The 16941-nt window shown below is 37.5% G+C and overlaps 1 protein-coding gene across 1 annotated transcript in view; it reads right to left on the bottom strand.

Annotated features, from left to right (window-relative positions):
- The window catches only part of GFPT1 (glutamine--fructose-6-phosphate transaminase 1), a 69038-nt gene that overhangs the window by 47084 nt on the left and 5013 nt on the right, over positions 1-16941 (bottom strand). The window contains exons 2-4 of the mRNA XM_057557943.1: positions 8718-8825; positions 6160-6267; positions 3-128 (exon numbers count right to left, since the gene is read on the bottom strand). Coding sequence (XP_057413926.1) covers positions 3-128; positions 6160-6267; positions 8718-8825 — 342 coding nt within the window. The remainder of the gene's footprint in view (positions 1-2; positions 129-6159; positions 6268-8717; positions 8826-16941) is intronic.

Below are 16941 nucleotides of genomic sequence, written 5' to 3'. Positions count from 1 at the left end.
ACCATTATTTTTATCAGAGCGCTGGGGATGGCTATTGACAGGATTGGGTTCGCCATGTGTTGCCCAACGGGTATGAGCTATTCCAAGGTGTACATCAAATTCTATATCCAAATCCATATCTTGTTGTTCTGAAGAAGATAAAATAAAAAATTTCAATATTAAATCATGCTGTAGAGATAATGGTATAAGCTAAAGTTAAATGTAATTATTACAGTTCTGCTCACCTGGAATATATAATTATTGAAACTGAAGATCAGGCATATTCAAAACAGTAATTAAAAGACTTAACAGGAGTTAATGCAGCTGAAATATTTAGGGCAAATGGTTCCAATAACAACCAAAATAATGTATACAAAGAGACAAAGCAAATGTGACAAAATGCTAACAACTGGTAAAACTAGATTAAGTATATGGATGATTAATGTACTATTCTTTCAACTTTTCTGGAGGCTTGAAAATTTTCAAACTTATGGTCAAAAAGAGTTAAGGTGATTTTTAAAAATCTGTATTTAATCCTTCCCTTGAAAAAAATCAGTATCATTTTAATTAGACATGTAAAAAAAATTCATTTTCTCAATGCCACACAACATTATGACTGCAATTTCTTTGGTCCCCAGTGAATGTAACCGTATCTCACACCATAAACTGCAATTATGAAGAGCTTCCATAATCAAAAATAGTCCTTGAAAACAAAGCAGCACTATGAAAGTATGAGGTTATGGGCTGATGCTCCTCTGTCTTGCAACGCAGCTATTCTAATTCCTTCTCCTTATGAACTCTCTCTTCTCACTTCCTCCAGGGAAAAGAAAAAAAAAAAAAAGACAGTTCTAGTATAGCATCTACCAGTAATGTCTCCTTCTAATTTCCTAAATAGAAATTTCATTTGGCTAAGAAACCAGATAACAAACCTTATCAGAATTAGGTCTAAATTAAGAGTAAAATGCTCAGAAGTGTGAACAGGAAAGTCCACGCATTTTAGTACATAGTCTTTGTAGATTTTATCCTGGCTAAACAGAGGTCATCCTAAAATACAAATCTGATTAAGAAACAACGCCTAAAATCCTTAAATAGACTTCCAGTTGCTTAAAATGTGGTTTGCATCCATAGCTACCCATATGAATCATCCTAAACCTGGTCACATGGATTTAAAAAAAGATTCTCAAATTCTAACATAAAACCAGAGAACCATTTTCTCACAAGATAAAGCCCGAAACACCTTTTCATGGTATACAAAGGCCCTTCACCATCTGGTCCCCACCTACCTTTCCATCCTTCTCTCCCAACCCTCTCCAATCACTCCTCGAAGCTTTCAATGCACCTTTTACAAATAACAACAGCTAACATTTATGGAGAACTTACTCTGTGCAAGGTACTATAGACATCTCCCCACTCCATCCCTATCACTGTGGCCTAAGCCGCCATCATCTCTACATGGACTACTAAACAGAATCCTAACTGGTCGCCCTGTGTCCAGTCTTCTGTACAATATAACCAAAGTGATCCTTTCAAAACAGATCACGTCAGTCCCCTATGCAAAATGTTCCAGTGGCTTCCCACGACACACAAAGTAAAATCCATCATTCTGAAGACCCTCCATGACCTAGCCGTCAGCCTCCTCTCTAGCCTCATCTCCTGCCACTCTCTCCCTCACTTACTGAGCTCTAGCCCCACTGACTTCCAGCTATAAGCAGGCCAAACCCACACTGAATCTATGCACTTGGTGTTCCCTCTGCCTAGAATTCCCTTCTTCAGACAATCACGTGATCTCTGCTCAAATGTCATCTCTACCATACTTTTTCTTCATGGCACTAATCACTACTTAACATTATTTATTGTTTGTCATCTGGCCCTCTCACTAGACAGTAAGCTCCATCTGGGCAGGGAGTTTGCTTATCTTTTCTTTGTCCTAAGGGCTTAGAACAATGGCTGGTATATAATAGGTACTCAATAAAACATTCATTTTGTTATTGAATCCTCACAATACAATTAGGTACTGTTAGGTACAACTGTCCCCATTTTATAGATAAAGAAACTGAGGCTTCACGAGGTCACAGAACCTGCCCTAGGTCACAACTAATAGGAAACAGAGACAGGATTTGAACCCAAGAGTGCTTGACTCCAGAACCTAAGACTAAAACCACAATGTATACTCTGCCATACTATTATAACATTTATGACATGTTGTCTACCTGGCTTCTGCCAGAATTTAAGATCTACAAAGGTAGCAGCTTGTCTTATTATCTTTGAATCGTAAGCACTAAGCTATATAGGACAGTTACTCAAACTTTTGTTGGGTAGTTCAATCAATGGATAAAATCATCAATGTATTCTTTTCTGGCTTAACTGTGTTCTGAAAAATTAAGGCGACCTGATAAATGACCTCCAGAAAAGTAAGAATTTCCATTTATTACTACTTAACAGGCAATGCAAGCAGTGAAAACATTTGACTAGTTGTTTGGGTTAACTATAATTAAAAGCAGTATGTTCCCCCACTTGCTGCCAAAAAAAAGTACATTGGAGAAAGCAACAAGAGTCTATAAAATGAACTCATTTCAAATTCACGGTAATTACCATACCTATTTCACTGTTGCCAAAGGAACATTATCTAATGACTAGTAAGAAAAAGATCATTGCTATGACAATACGCATATTCCCCGCAAGAAATATTGCATGTTTTATAAATTAATCAGGGCTCCAATCCGGACTCTTCCTATCCACTGTTACTCCATTCTAAAGCCCCTTGTTGAACCTTAAGTCTAGACAACGCTACACTCAGTTTTCTCTCCCCCGCCCGCCGCAAGCTGCCAAGCAACACTGAAGAAAGTCACAAAATTCTGTAAATTGAGTCCATTTCAAGTTCATGGGTAATTATCAAATCTATTTAACTGTTGCCATTTAAGGAACATGTATCCATGTTCCCTATTCACTAAACTGAGAACTCATTCAATTCCCCAACAGCTCATGACATTTTTTTATACCCTTTTTAAGCCTCAATCCTACCTATATAGTCCCTCAATCTACCTTACTCAGGTTTTCCCTTCACCTCATAACTCTGTTTTAATTAGCTTTTCTTTTCCCTTTAACTCTTATAAAGGCTAACTCCCTACCTATGCCTTGACTTTCTGAGCTGTAACGCCTCAATAATTTCCTTTCTTGCATCTTCTGTCTTCCCCCCACCCTTATTACTCCCAAGGTTCCTTGCCCTCTGTGTACCTATTCTCAGATGTCATCTTTCTTTTTTTTTTTTTTAATAGTTCAAACATATTTAATTTGCTGGTAATAATGAAACACTCAAATACCTACACCCAGATAACAAATGTTAACATATAACCATTTGTGCTTTACATCTTTAAGACATAAAATATTAGAAAATCTCTCCTTGTTGTCATGCCCTAGAACAGCAGTCCTCTTCTGCCTTTCCTCTGCCCCCAAACTTCACTGCTTTTACTGCTGACACCATCTAATGTCAGTACCTGCTCCTCTGAGCTTCAATTTTCTCATCTGCAAAATGAGGATGATAATTTCACCTACTTCATGGGTTATGATGAGGACTATACAGAAGGCACTTAGTAGAGTGCCTGGGACACAGAAAGCAATCAATAAATGTTAGCAAGTATTATCAAAGTCAGGAGCTACCAAAAAGCAATCTAAAGGTCTTCTCTGAGATGTCTTCCTTCCCTTTTGTCTTAAGAGGTTAAACACTAAAACTTGCTGGGAATAATAAAATAAACATCACAAACATCGAAATAACCACACTACGACTTAACAAATGTTAATGTCTAACCATTTATGCTTTAGATCTTTTTTAAACCCTGAAATGTGGGCTTCCCTGGTGGCACAGTGGTTGAGAATCCACCTGCCAATGCAGGGGACACGGGTTCGAGCCCTGGTCCGGGAAGATCCCACATGCTGTGGAGCAACTGAGCCTGTGCGCCACAACTACTGAGCCTGTGCTCTAGAGCCCACAAGCCACAACTGCTGAAGCCCGCGTGCTGCAACTACTGAAGCCCACGCGCCTAGAGCCCGAGCTCCGCAACAGGAGAAGCCGCTGCAGTGGGAGGCCCGCGCACCACGGCCAAGGGTAGCCCCCGCTCCTCGCAACTAGAGAAAGCCCACGTGCAGCAACAAAGACCCAACGCGGCCAAAAATAAATAATAAATAAATAAACCCGAAAATGTAAAAAAATGCTGTTGGTGCCTCCTTTTTACCCTGCTCCATCCCTTTCCTCCCCAGAGGATTCACAAGAGCTTTCCCACCTATGCCTTCAAATTTCTATTATGCTACTACTATATCCATAAATTATAGTGTTCTTTTTTTTTAAATGGTACAATACTTTGCATATCCTTCTCTAGGTTGCTTTTTTTCACTCAACATTAAGTTCTCAGAAATTATGCATGTCCCCACATGCAGAACCAGATCCAGTACATGTCTTTCAAAAGCTACACATGGTCATTCATTATCACATACAACTTATTCTAGGTTGCTTCTAAACTTTGCTGCAATGCATCTTATTGTCATGTCTCCTTGTCATAGTGTTTCTTTCGAGTACCTGCCCAAGAGTGGAAGTGCTTGGCCACAAGGTATAGGCATCTCCCATTTAGACATTGCCAGATTGCTCTTCCAAGTGATTCATCACGTGAGTTACAAACTGACCAGCACTGTCTGCAAGTGACCCATTCCAGGAAAGGGGTCACTTTCCTGCAGGAGGAGGCATGTTTCAATATGTTGACATTCAAAGATGGTGATTCTGGTCACAATCTGCCTTTCTAGCCTCCCACTCATCTACCAACAAAGTAGATTAAAAGGACTACCTACCATTCCATCAAACTTGCCTTTCCTATTCTTATCTTTTTCCAAGCTAGTCTACTCAGAAGGTCCTCCCTTCTCACCTTCACTGCCCAAATATAATCAGCAGCCATTCCTTACGTATCCCAAGTCTTCCTAACTTGTGGGAACTAGCTCTCCCCTGAATCTTAAACCAATCTTGTTTGTTCTCTCCTGTAGAACCTACTATAATCAGCCTGGTAAACAGGATGCAGTACACACATTAGACCAAATATTTATAACCACAGTTTTTGAAGTGTAGTTTTTTGGGTGTCTGCTTTATCCCAAGCTAATCTTACCCACAATACATAAAAAATAAGTACCGATTTAATTTGTTAAGCAAGTACAGTTGACCCTTGAACAACACGGGGGGTTAGGGGTGCTGACCACCAAGCAGTCGAAAATCCGAGCATAACTTATAGTCAGCCCTCTGTGTCCAAGGTTCCACCTCCATGGATTTAACCGACTGTGGATGGTGTAATAATGTAGTATTTACTATTGAAAAAAAATTCGCATATAAGTGGACAGGAGCAGTTCAAACACGTGTTGTTCAAGCATCAATTGTACCACAAAGCTAAATGTCTGGCTTATGTGAAAATTAAAAATGACTAAATCCATCGTTCTCCTCTTCCACCTGCACTTCTTTACAATGATAACGATGGCATCCATTTGAGCAGGTATATAAAAAACCTACTGTTTCCTGGTTTTTTAGAGGATTTTTTAAAATGTTTTTTCAATCAATCTACTTCAAAGTTTTTGTTTTCAAGTTCCCTGTGAAAAAATAAAATGTATAAACGTAATGTAATGAACTAAATACTATAAAGTATACCCTCTTTAATGGAACATGTACCTCTGGCAACTACTTTATGCCAGGGAAGTAAGAAAATCATGAGGGAAAAATATGATACCTGATTGTATCAGACCTACTAAAAGGTGCAACATCCAGACTGACTACACATCCAAACTCAGCGTTTAGTCCAAAGTGAAGACAACCACCAAGTGACGACACATGGATAAGGGCACCACTGAAAATACCTTTTGTCTTATGAAAGGCCCTTCCTCAGGAATGATGGCTACTTCATTTTAGGATATTAAGCTTGCTCTGAACACAATGTACATAATTAAGTTCCTTCCCTAGTTAATATCATTTTTTGAAACTAAGGGATATTAAAACCAGTACAGATAGTATCAGAACTACTTTTCTTCCCTCCCTTCAACTTTAAGAATCACTATTCTCAAAATGGGCCCCAAAATATGGGAGGAAAAGTAATTTGGTAGGGAAGGGAGAAGGAAGAAAAGAGGAGGGGGGTTCAAAATCCAAACTAAGTACATTACTGTGAACTTCTTCATCCAGCGCCTTAACTTTTCCTTTCTTCTTAATGAGCTGGATTTTGCAGGCATTGGCTTCCCAGTCTTTGTCATTGCCTCCATCAATCCCCACACCTAAATCACCGAGAGGTAGAAAAGCAAGATTTAGAAACTGACTACTACTTAGATTATCACTGTAAGGCAAAACTTCTAAGGAAAAAATATTTTTTTTCATCTAATTAGTTCACTTACTTATCAATTCAAAATTTACTGAAAACCTATTATATGTCAACAACCATGGTAGCTGCTAGAGACAAAAATGAAGAAAACTCAGTTCCTGTTCTTAAATTTCTCAATAGTCTATTGAGAAGACAGACAAGGAAAAAAATAATTACAATACAGTGTGGTTTTAATATAATAAGAGTTATGTGGTTATAATAAAAGTACTACAGGTTGCAACTGAAGTACAATGGAGAAACGAAGAAGACGGGCACCCGCTGCAGAAGCAGGGTAAGGAGGGAATGTCAGGGAACACATCTCTCAAGATTCTACTAAAGTTCCTACGGAATTTGAAAAAGTTACTCTGAAGGTACTGGAAAAGCACTGAGTAGTTTCAAGCAGAGAAATTACATGGCGAAAGAGTTCAGAAAACTCCCTTTGGAAACAGTATAAAGGTTGGAGGAGAGAAACAGGAAGAAGAAACCTGCTGTCAGAAGTTACACCTACAGCAAAGCAAAAATGAGGAAGGCCTGAGCTACACAACGGTCATGAAGAGATGGGTGATACTGAGAAGCAGAACTGACTGCAGGTAACGTGAGAAAGCAGGAGACGTCTGGGACACCTCCCAGGCTCAAAGGACTTGCTGAATGACTGACTGTTGATAAAAGAACACAGAAAGAACAGAGTGAAGAGTGGGGTGAGAAATGGAGTGTATGCAGTTCAATTCTGCACATGCAAAGTCTGTAATATCGTGGTTTATCCAGGGAGAAATTTCTAGGAGGCAGCTGGAAATACAGGTGTGCAGCACGGGAAATACATCTGGATTGTAGGTCACAACCCTACAGGAGGTTGGGACTTCCCTGGTGGTCCAGTGGTTAAGAATCTGCCTTCCAATGCAGGGGACGTGGCTCCAACCCCTGGTCGGGGAACTAATATCCCACATGCCACGGGGCAACTAAACCCATGCACCGCAACTAGAGAGAAGCCCGCAACAAAGAGCCCACACTCCTCAACAAAGACCCAACGCGGCCAAAATAAAAATTAAAAAAAACAAAAACAAAAACATACAGGAGGCTGATGAAGTCAGAGCTCACCCACGAAAATACAAAATAAGAAAAGTGGGCCTATGAAAGTACCTTGAAGAACATTAATATAAATAATAGGTGGGAGAAAAGAAGCTCCCAAAGCAGACAGAAAATAATCAGCGTGTTAGGAAGAGAATGAGAAGATGTGCTGTCAGACAAGCTGAGGAAAGAGAATTTTAAAAACAAAGGAGTTGAGGAATTGACTTTCCATTAACTGAGGAAGAGTCATGGAAGATAAATGTCCGTTACAACCAGGAATGTTGAGTGTACAGAAAAGAGTTAATATGGCAGGCCCAAGACTGCTGTCTTAGAAAGGCCTGCTTGCAAAGTTGGCCATTGGCTGGCATCTGTGAACTTGGATTTCAGGAGGGTTCCCACCAGAGTAACTGATTAAGTATGGTTTACTGCACCTACACTGTTGGTGCAAACAATGTGGCTTATGCTGAATGTCTGCTTCCCTTCTAGGAGCCTGGAATTTTGGCACATGTTAAGCAGAGGGTATCTACATGACCAGCCCCCAGTGACAGTCTTGGGCACTGAGTTACTAATGAGATTCCCTGGTATACAACATTTCACACATTTTGTCCAACTCACTGGGGGAATTAAGCATATCCTGCATGACTGCACAGGGAGAGAATCCTGAAGCTTATGTCTGCTCTCCTCCAGACTTCACCCCATGCACCTTTTCCCTTTGCTGATTTTGCTTTGTATTCTTTTGTTGTAATAAACCATAGCCATGAGTACAACTATATGCTGAGTCCTCCTAGGGAATCACTGAAACTGGGGATGGTCTTGGGGACCCCTGATACAGTTAAGGGAAGAAGCTGGAGTAGAACATAAAGTTGACAGAAAGTTATTTTTATCTGCTTTTTTGTTTATCTAAGATAGAAGAATCTTGGGCAAGTTCACATGCCAAAAGCATGGAATCCACGGAGAAAAAGAAACTAAAAGTTACAGGAAAGAAAAAAAAATGTACAGAGTAAGGCCTTAAGAACTCTGTTTTATAATGAAAATGCCCCATGTGATTTGTTTTTATAACAACATTCTTAGCAAAAGGAGATACCCGTAAGAAGCAATATTCTACATAAATGCTAATGCTGCTGAAATTGCATGAACAAACCCTTTAAACATGATAAAAGACAAAAATTCTTCAGATTTTAGATTTACCAGAAACAACAAAATGAACATTATAAAGAATCTAGTAACCTAAAACAAACAAAAAACCCTTTCTATTTATTCAAGAACCATGCAACACCCATAATATTTTTTTAAAGGAAATACCAGCAGAATCATATCCTCTGTACTCCAGTCTCTGAAGGCCTTTGATTAGGGTCTCCAAAATTTCTCGTCTCGTGCGAGGAACATGGTAGTTTAAGTAAGCAAATATACCTGCAAATAAACAAATATTTAATAGAAAATTCTAACTAGAGAATCAACATTGGCATAACTATGACAAAAATCTTAATTTTCATAATAATGTCTAAGATGTGCAAAAATGTGAAGCTACAGTCCATCTTTAAAAAAGAAAGAATCTTCACTTCAAATTATTCAAAGGCAGTGAAACTTTTTCAAAGCGAAATTTCTTGCGAGTATAAAAGACTGAAGCAAGTAAGTCAAAATAAATGTTTAGTTTTTTCAAAGAAGTTTATAAGACTGTTCACTTACCTTCCATCACTGACATTTTAACAACTAAAATTTAATGCTTCAAAACTAACCAACAAATTTGGGGTTTATGGCGTATATACTGAGCATTATTTTTAAAGGAAAACATTTTCTGAACTAAGTATTTTAAGCAATATATGGACCCTCCAAAACTATACAGATGAAATAATTTTTCATACTTTCAACGACCATGCTATCAATACATTTTAGGAATAAATAACTTATAAATAGCAATGATGTGAAGAATACTCACAATCTAAATAATTTAATCACAGAGAAAAATGGGCGAAAAATATGTATAATCATCGTAGGACAAATGGTTTCTCACTTGTTCACCAGATTAGTAAGGGACAAATAACCATAATACAGGTTAACAACTCTTGAGAATTCATAGGAAAGGGGCAATCATTTGGAAAAGCAAAACTATAAATAAAGAGACTTGTACAACAAGAACTGATCCAGAAGAGCAAAGAGGCAGTAGAACACAGGTAAAGGAAATCCACATTTCAGGAATAGCAGCATGGAAATTGTCTGAGGTCTTCCATGATTGTGCTTTGGCCAGGCTGGATATAGCTAAAATGTATAAAAAATGAAAATCAAAATATAAAGAAATATAAACTCAAGTTGCTTATTTATGAAAGAACTTTCTTTTTTCTTAACTATCTTACACTATAATGCCACTGATTCTTAAGGGGATTAATTCTGTGGGGCAGAACTCTGGAATGACCAGTTTTCATTTCATTTGAAAAGGTATCTTTATTTCTATAAAGAATTTGGTCTTATCAAAGTATTTCAGCATACAAAAATATCACAGTTAATATTTGACAAAAAAGCCACCGTAATGTGTATGCTGATCACCATGATGAGTACGGTGCAATTTTCTCAGTCATACCTTTCAAAAAAAAAGGAAATCACATTTTAAAACTAAAATCCAAAACAACCTGAAACAACAGTTTGAACTTTCCCAAAAAAGGTAGTACAAGGCCAGACTTATAGAAATCCTATGTTCATTCATATTTTTAAAAATTATAATTGTAAAGATCTATTAAGTTATCATGCACTGTACAAGCATCTCACTTTCACTGCACCACAACACTGCATGAGGTCTGGGGGATTTGTTGTTATTGCTGGTCCTTAATAAAGTATCTGTAATATGAAAAAACTAAACCAATAACCCAACTATAAATCAAACTTTTATGTGTTCTACCCTTTTCCCCCCATGGGTCACTGACCTTTGATAAAGATTAAATGCACACAGAAAACTATCAGCCCCAAATAAGTATTCTATTAGCTCATTAATGGACAATACACAGAATATAAATATTTCCCCAAAATAAAACTTTAATATAAATGCACTAAAAGAGGAACTTCCCTGGTGGTCCAGTGGTTAAGACTCTGCACTTCCACTGCAGGGGGCATGGGTTCAATCCCTGGTAAGGGAACTAAGATCCCGTATGCCGCGCGACGTGGCCAAAAAGAAAAAAGGAAAAAACAATGTGCTAAAAGAACACTGATTCTCAACTAGTCTACTCTCCATCACTGTGATTAGCATCAGCTAAATAATCTGCTAAAGGAGGATACAATCTAATTCATCTGAAAATCATTAACTAATACAACATATTACACTGTCAAAAATTCTTTGCAGGCTGAGGGCTCTGGAAAGCCTTGAAGACGAAGTCCACATCCCAATAATGCAGCACATCCAGAAAAATTCACTACTAAATCATTTCTCCCTTTTTTTTAAGAAATGTAATTCCTTTTTATTGAGTTTTTTTTAATTGAAGTAATATTGGCTTGAACACTATATGTTTCATGTATATAACATTATATTTCTACTTCTATATACCCTGCATACTCTGTTCTCTGTTTCTACATTCTTGGTTTTTTTTGGTTTGGTTTGTTCATTTAAAGAAATGTAATTCTGGAATTCCCTGGTGATCCAGTGGTTAGGACTCTGTGCTTTCACTGCCGAGGGCGCAGGTTCAATCCCTGGTTGAGGAACTAAGATCCCACAAGCCTTGCGTCACAGCCAAAAAAAAAAAAGTAATTCTGATGGTAAAAGTAATACATTCAGAGAATTAAAGATTAAATATAATAATCAAATACCAATTTTTTTAAAACAATTTAAATGCTAATGACAAAAAACAACTGTTTTTAAGACAAGTTATAGACTCAACACATTTTTACAAGAAAATTCAGAGTGATGCAATATTAAATTCACTATCTTCAATACATGTAATTCAACAACAGCCTTCAACTTTGATATTATTTCTAACTTCAATCTCCCTGATTTACATTGGCTTACTGTGTGAAACTTGAGATCCTGAGTACAATTTTATAGGGAAAGAGGTATTCTCTAAACCAGTATCCATCTTCAAACAAACTTAAATTTTAACTATTTGATAAACTAATAAAATTCACACTAAACATTTGTTAGCTCATAAAAGTTTCTCATGCTGAAGAAATCCTGCAAATTCTTTAACTCGTGTCCCCGAAGCTTTCCACTATACCACCCAGCCTCAGCTTCCCCTTCTGCAAAACGAATGGGCTTGACTGAGAGATGGTAAAATAAGTTTCACAATAAGTGCCAACAGGTTTTTAATTGGTATTGGCTCTAGAGAGCACCTCTGAAAAGGATTCAGTGACCCTGTCTCTCATACAGGAAGGAAAGCCATGACTGATTAGCAACTTCTATTACATGGGGAGTCACAGCACAAGGGCCAAATATTTCCTCGCTCTGACATCTGAGGACACCTGCAGTCCCCTCCAGCTTGATATTCTATGGTTTTTGAGGATTCTTCTTTGACTGCTATAGAGATTGCTATATGCTATGCATTTGGTACTTTTTAATACCTCTACAGACTGTACTCCTCTGGGCCTCAATTCTTTGTTCTGACAGTTACATGATTTGTTCTGTGTACATTGTATTAGCAAATTAAAGCTAGAAACCTGGTGAAGGGCCTTATTATTTTCAGAGTATATCATTAAGAATTAATAAAAGCAAAGTAACATATAAAATGAGGACATTTTTCTACAAAACCATATTATTATCACACCTAAGATAATGCTCTAGTTCATCTAATACAATGTTCATATTCACATTTTCCCTATTAACAAAAATAAATGTCTTTTACAGCTGATTTGTTTATTCTAGAATATAATAAAGGATCACAGCCCACATTTGATTGTTATGTCTCATAAGTCTCTTTGAATCCAGAATGGTCTCCCCTAATGCCCTGTTTTCCTCCAAGACACTGACTTACTGATAAGCCAGGAGCAATTTTCTTGTTGAATTTCTCACCTCTGGCTATGCCTAATTGATTCCACATTGTGTGGTCTAACCAGTTCCTCTATTCCTTGTATTTCCCGCCAACTGCAAGAGAAATTTAAAGGCTTGACTGATTTAGGTTAAAACTGAGGGACAAGAATTATTCACAAGTATGTATGTTTTTTATATTGGCTGGTGACTCCCTATTAGTGATGCTAAGATTCATCACTGCTTTAAGGTAAAGACAAACAGATTACTTAGCCTGTGATATTCTGAAAGCATCCTCACAATACTTTCTAGCACTTCAGATATTGACAGCATTGGTTTTAAGACAGTCATATTTTCTTTCTTTGTGGTCCATATATAAATGGTACATTTCCCAATAAGTGGCATCTTAGATTCGATGAAATACCATATATCAATTCCAATTCAAAACCTGCCTTCTCCTTGACAGAGGAAGCACTACTGTTACCAATAATCATTACTGTCATTTATTTTGGTTCACTATGGGAACAAAGAAAAAGGGAAGGGGAGGAATTGAGGAAGAAGAAGTAGGAGCAATATTTCTCCTTGCATAACTAGGCAGGAACTAAAAGGAATAAAAGGATGACACATGTAGAGAGATTTTCTAAGATCAAAGTAACAGAGCTGGGAGAAGAAAGTTATCCCTGGTTAGGAAAATGAAAGATAAAGAGGTTAAATCTGTCAGTTTTACAGACCAGCCCCTTGAGAGCACAGCTGGCCCACTTGTACAGATTAGTGGGTTATCTGTAATCTTGGGGTAGCTGGGAAAATATAACAGCAAATAATTTGCCAATCAGGCATGCAGGGCATGTTTACCGGGTAGGTATTCATAACTCAAAATTGTGCTTATTAGGGTAGCAATCCCTATTTCAGGTCTTTGATTTGTCTCACCAAACCTCGCAATAAATAGTTCTGCTTAAAGTAACTACAAAAGACTAAAAATCAACTCTCCACCACTCTTCAGTAATTGCTCCAATAACACAAACAGTAGTTGTATGGAGCACAGGAGATTTTCTAATCCCACATCAGCTTGTGCTTCCAAAGTGCAAATTTTCTTAATAATGTAATACACTTGGAATAAATATCTCCCTAACTGAAGCAAGGACTTGCACCTACAGGCATCACTCTCAGAAAACGGCAACTTAAATTCAATTACATAAAAGCATTTATGAACACCTTGCTTAACAAGATATTCAGACATGACGTAGATCACAGACTTGACACACCTGGTTAAAAGCAATCTAGCTGTAGGCAAAGACTATTAAACCTTATTGAAATGAAAACTGAATGCAATTTAGCTGACCAATCAAATTATTAAAGTTCCTATGTCTGGTTGAATTTATGTTCTTACGAATAAAAAATTTTACTTTTTTTGAGGTATAGTTGACTTGCAATATTATATTCGTTTCAAGAAGAAATTTTGCTTTTACATATTTTTTCACTTGACAACTTCAATATTCTGATGAAACCCTAGACATTGGAATTTTTAAGTGTTCAAATTCCTTCTCTAAATTTTATATCTTCTGAAACAGAATCCATCTACAACGCTACTTAAGTTTCATTTAAAAATTTTTTCTTATAGCCCAAGTTACAAATTATCATTGTTAAAGATTCAAATTACACAAATCCTACAGAAAGAACTGTGAAAAATCTCCTTTTTCTACCTCCACACAGGAGATAACCACCATTAATCCCACATACACTGTCCCAATCCTTCGGCTATGAATTTTTCTACCTGTATGAACTCAGATGTACATGGTTTTAGAGGTTTTGGTTCTTTTAAAACATAAATATGATAACATATATATTGCTCTGTAGTTTTTTCTCTTAAGATGCTGGAGGTCTTTCTATGTCAGTACAACCCGTCTACCCCAGTCTACTGAAGGTTGCATAATAAAAATAGTCCATAATAGATTTCTCATATTTTACCTAGCCATTTACCTATTTATTGAGGTTTTTCTAACTCTTTGTAATTATAAACAATTCTGCAATTAAGTTATACACACCAACTATACACTTGCCATAAAACATAGTCAATACTATAATTATAGAGGCACATCCTATAGGTAAGATTCCTTTAAACGAAGAAATAGGGCTTCCTTGGTGGTGCAGTGGTTGAGAATCTGCCTGCCAATGCAGGGGACACGGGTTCAAGCCCTCGTCTGGGAAGATCCCACACGCCGCGGAGCAACTAGGCCCGTGAGCCACAACTGCTGAGCCTGTGCTCCGCAACAAGAGAGGCCGCGATAGTGAGAGGCCCGCGTGCCACGATGAAGAGTGGCCCCCACTTGAAAGCCCACAGAAACTACAGAAAGCCCTCGCACAGAAACGAAGACCCAACACAGCCATAAATAAATAAATAATTTAAAAAAAAAAAAAAAGAATCTCAGTTCTGTAAGTAAATTAATCAGAACATGTGGTTAAAAATCTTTAAAAAAAAAGAAATATTTGAGATAACATTTCCTACAACCCTAAAAACACAAAGAAAAAGTTATATGGAGTGACACATGAGAAATTTCAATTATTTGTGTGTTTTTTTAATTGTTCCAAATCTTTTTCCTATTTACAAAATGCTGGTTCAAGTGTCTCCTACTTTGTTGTAAATACATGGGGCCACTGGAAGGAGCTCTGTAACACTTCTCTCTTGCACATTTAACATCCTGGAACTCAAAGCACTGTTTAAACACTGACATCTCTAATTATACACTCCCTCACAGTCTACCTATATCATCATCTTCCCCGAGAAAAGGCATGCACTTTCTGCTCACACACCTTTAAACATTCCATCTCTCCCACTTCTCTCTGATCAATCACATCAGACCACAATTTTTCTTCATGCTGCCAAGCCAGCCCCTCTGGGCCCATTATGCTCTCACCCCTGTGTCCCTGAGCACCCCTATAGTGAAGTCCATCCATTTCAGGTCATCCATTCATCTCAGGTCCACTTTCATGGGAGCCCTCCCAACTGCTGACCAATCCTGCTAATTCACTGCTTGTCTAAATTTTACACTTCCCCCAGATATTATTCTAAAGTCTAGAATCTAGACTACTCTCAAACCCCCATTTCTCTCTTCCCAGCCTCTTTCTCATTTTCGGTAGATTCTTCCTTTATAGAATTGAAGCCTTCTTCTTCATCTTAACAGTATAATACCCTATAAGCCTATCCTTCCTTATAGACTGAAAATAGAGAAACATATTCCACACATATTCCCTGAACCAGCCTCTCCTGCTTGTAACTCTTGGTAAGAGATTCCTCAATTTTGTAAATATAGAACTTTTTGTTAACATCAAAATATTTTGAGGATCCTACACAACAGAGGGTTGAATTTTTATTATCCAATGATCTAGATCAACTTTTAGTCAATTTAGAGACAATGCTTCGAGTATGAATCAATCAATGAACACCTGGTATTAATTTCACAGCTTACACATCAGGAACTCAACTTTTCAACTCTACCAGGGACCTAGTTTCACAATACTCTCTCTTTTGTTGGTATACATGCTCTCCTCAACACAAACTCAAATCCTTCTGCCTTCATATATGCAACTTCTCTAACGATTTCTTTATAGCTAAATGCAATTAACTTGTCTCTGCAATATTAAACATGAATGACCTTTTTCTACTCTTGCAGACCCTGTCCAACGCAATATACCACTTTGGAACTCTTCTGCCTCTAACCACTATTCTTTGGCCTCTTTTCCTGGCACTTTTATTTCTTCTTTCAAACCCACTAGCAGTAGTTCTCATTTTATTTCTGACTCCATTCACTGTTGGGTAAAACGTGCCATCAGTGGTATCTCTCACAGTGCACTAGTTCTCTACCAGCTGGCAGCACTCCTCAGCTAAGAGTCCTATCCTATCATCTGGAACATTCTTGGCCTAACCAGTCTCAGAATGTCTGTTCATTCCACTTGTAGTCTAGAACATGGCAATGAACAAGGACTGTGTATTATCACCCACACCTGTTATATGTGCAGTCACTGTTTCCTCCAATCAGACAGCAATTCCCTGAAGGCAATTCCTTTGTTTTAGTCATCTCTCCAAAAGGCAGAGTGCCAAGTACAAAGTGATCACTTCAAATATCTTTGTTATTTTTTCTTTTATCAACATTTTTTTATTGAAGTAGAGTTGACTTACAATGTTGTGTTAATTTCTGTTGTACAACAAAGTGATTGTTTCATGTATGTATATATATATAATATCTATATATTATATATATAATATCTTCTAACACTTTCTAGGTACCTAAAATGTACAGTCAAAAATTCCCAAACCACAGAAAGAGAACACTATAATGCAGGATGCTAATTAGGGATGAGGTGAAAAATAGTCTCCATAATTAAAGGTTTAAGAAATACTGGGTTAAACAAAGTTAATGGATTTATTTGTAGAACTTCCTAAAACCTTTAAACTTGTTAATTGCGAATCTCCAAAACCAGAATTTCCGAAACTTATGCGTTACAAAACTCTTTCCCAAAAGGGAACCCTCCAGCACTGTTGGTGGGAATGTAAACTGATACAGCCACTATGGAAAATAGTATGGAGGTTCC

Source organism: Balaenoptera acutorostrata, chromosome 12, assembly GCF_949987535.1.
Source record: "Balaenoptera acutorostrata chromosome 12, mBalAcu1.1, whole genome shotgun sequence".
In the NCBI taxonomy this organism is placed as follows: Eukaryota; Metazoa; Chordata; class Mammalia; order Artiodactyla; family Balaenopteridae; genus Balaenoptera; species Balaenoptera acutorostrata.
The sequence above is the reverse complement of the archived record's forward strand: the minus strand, read 5'-3'. Positions and strand labels throughout refer to the sequence as shown.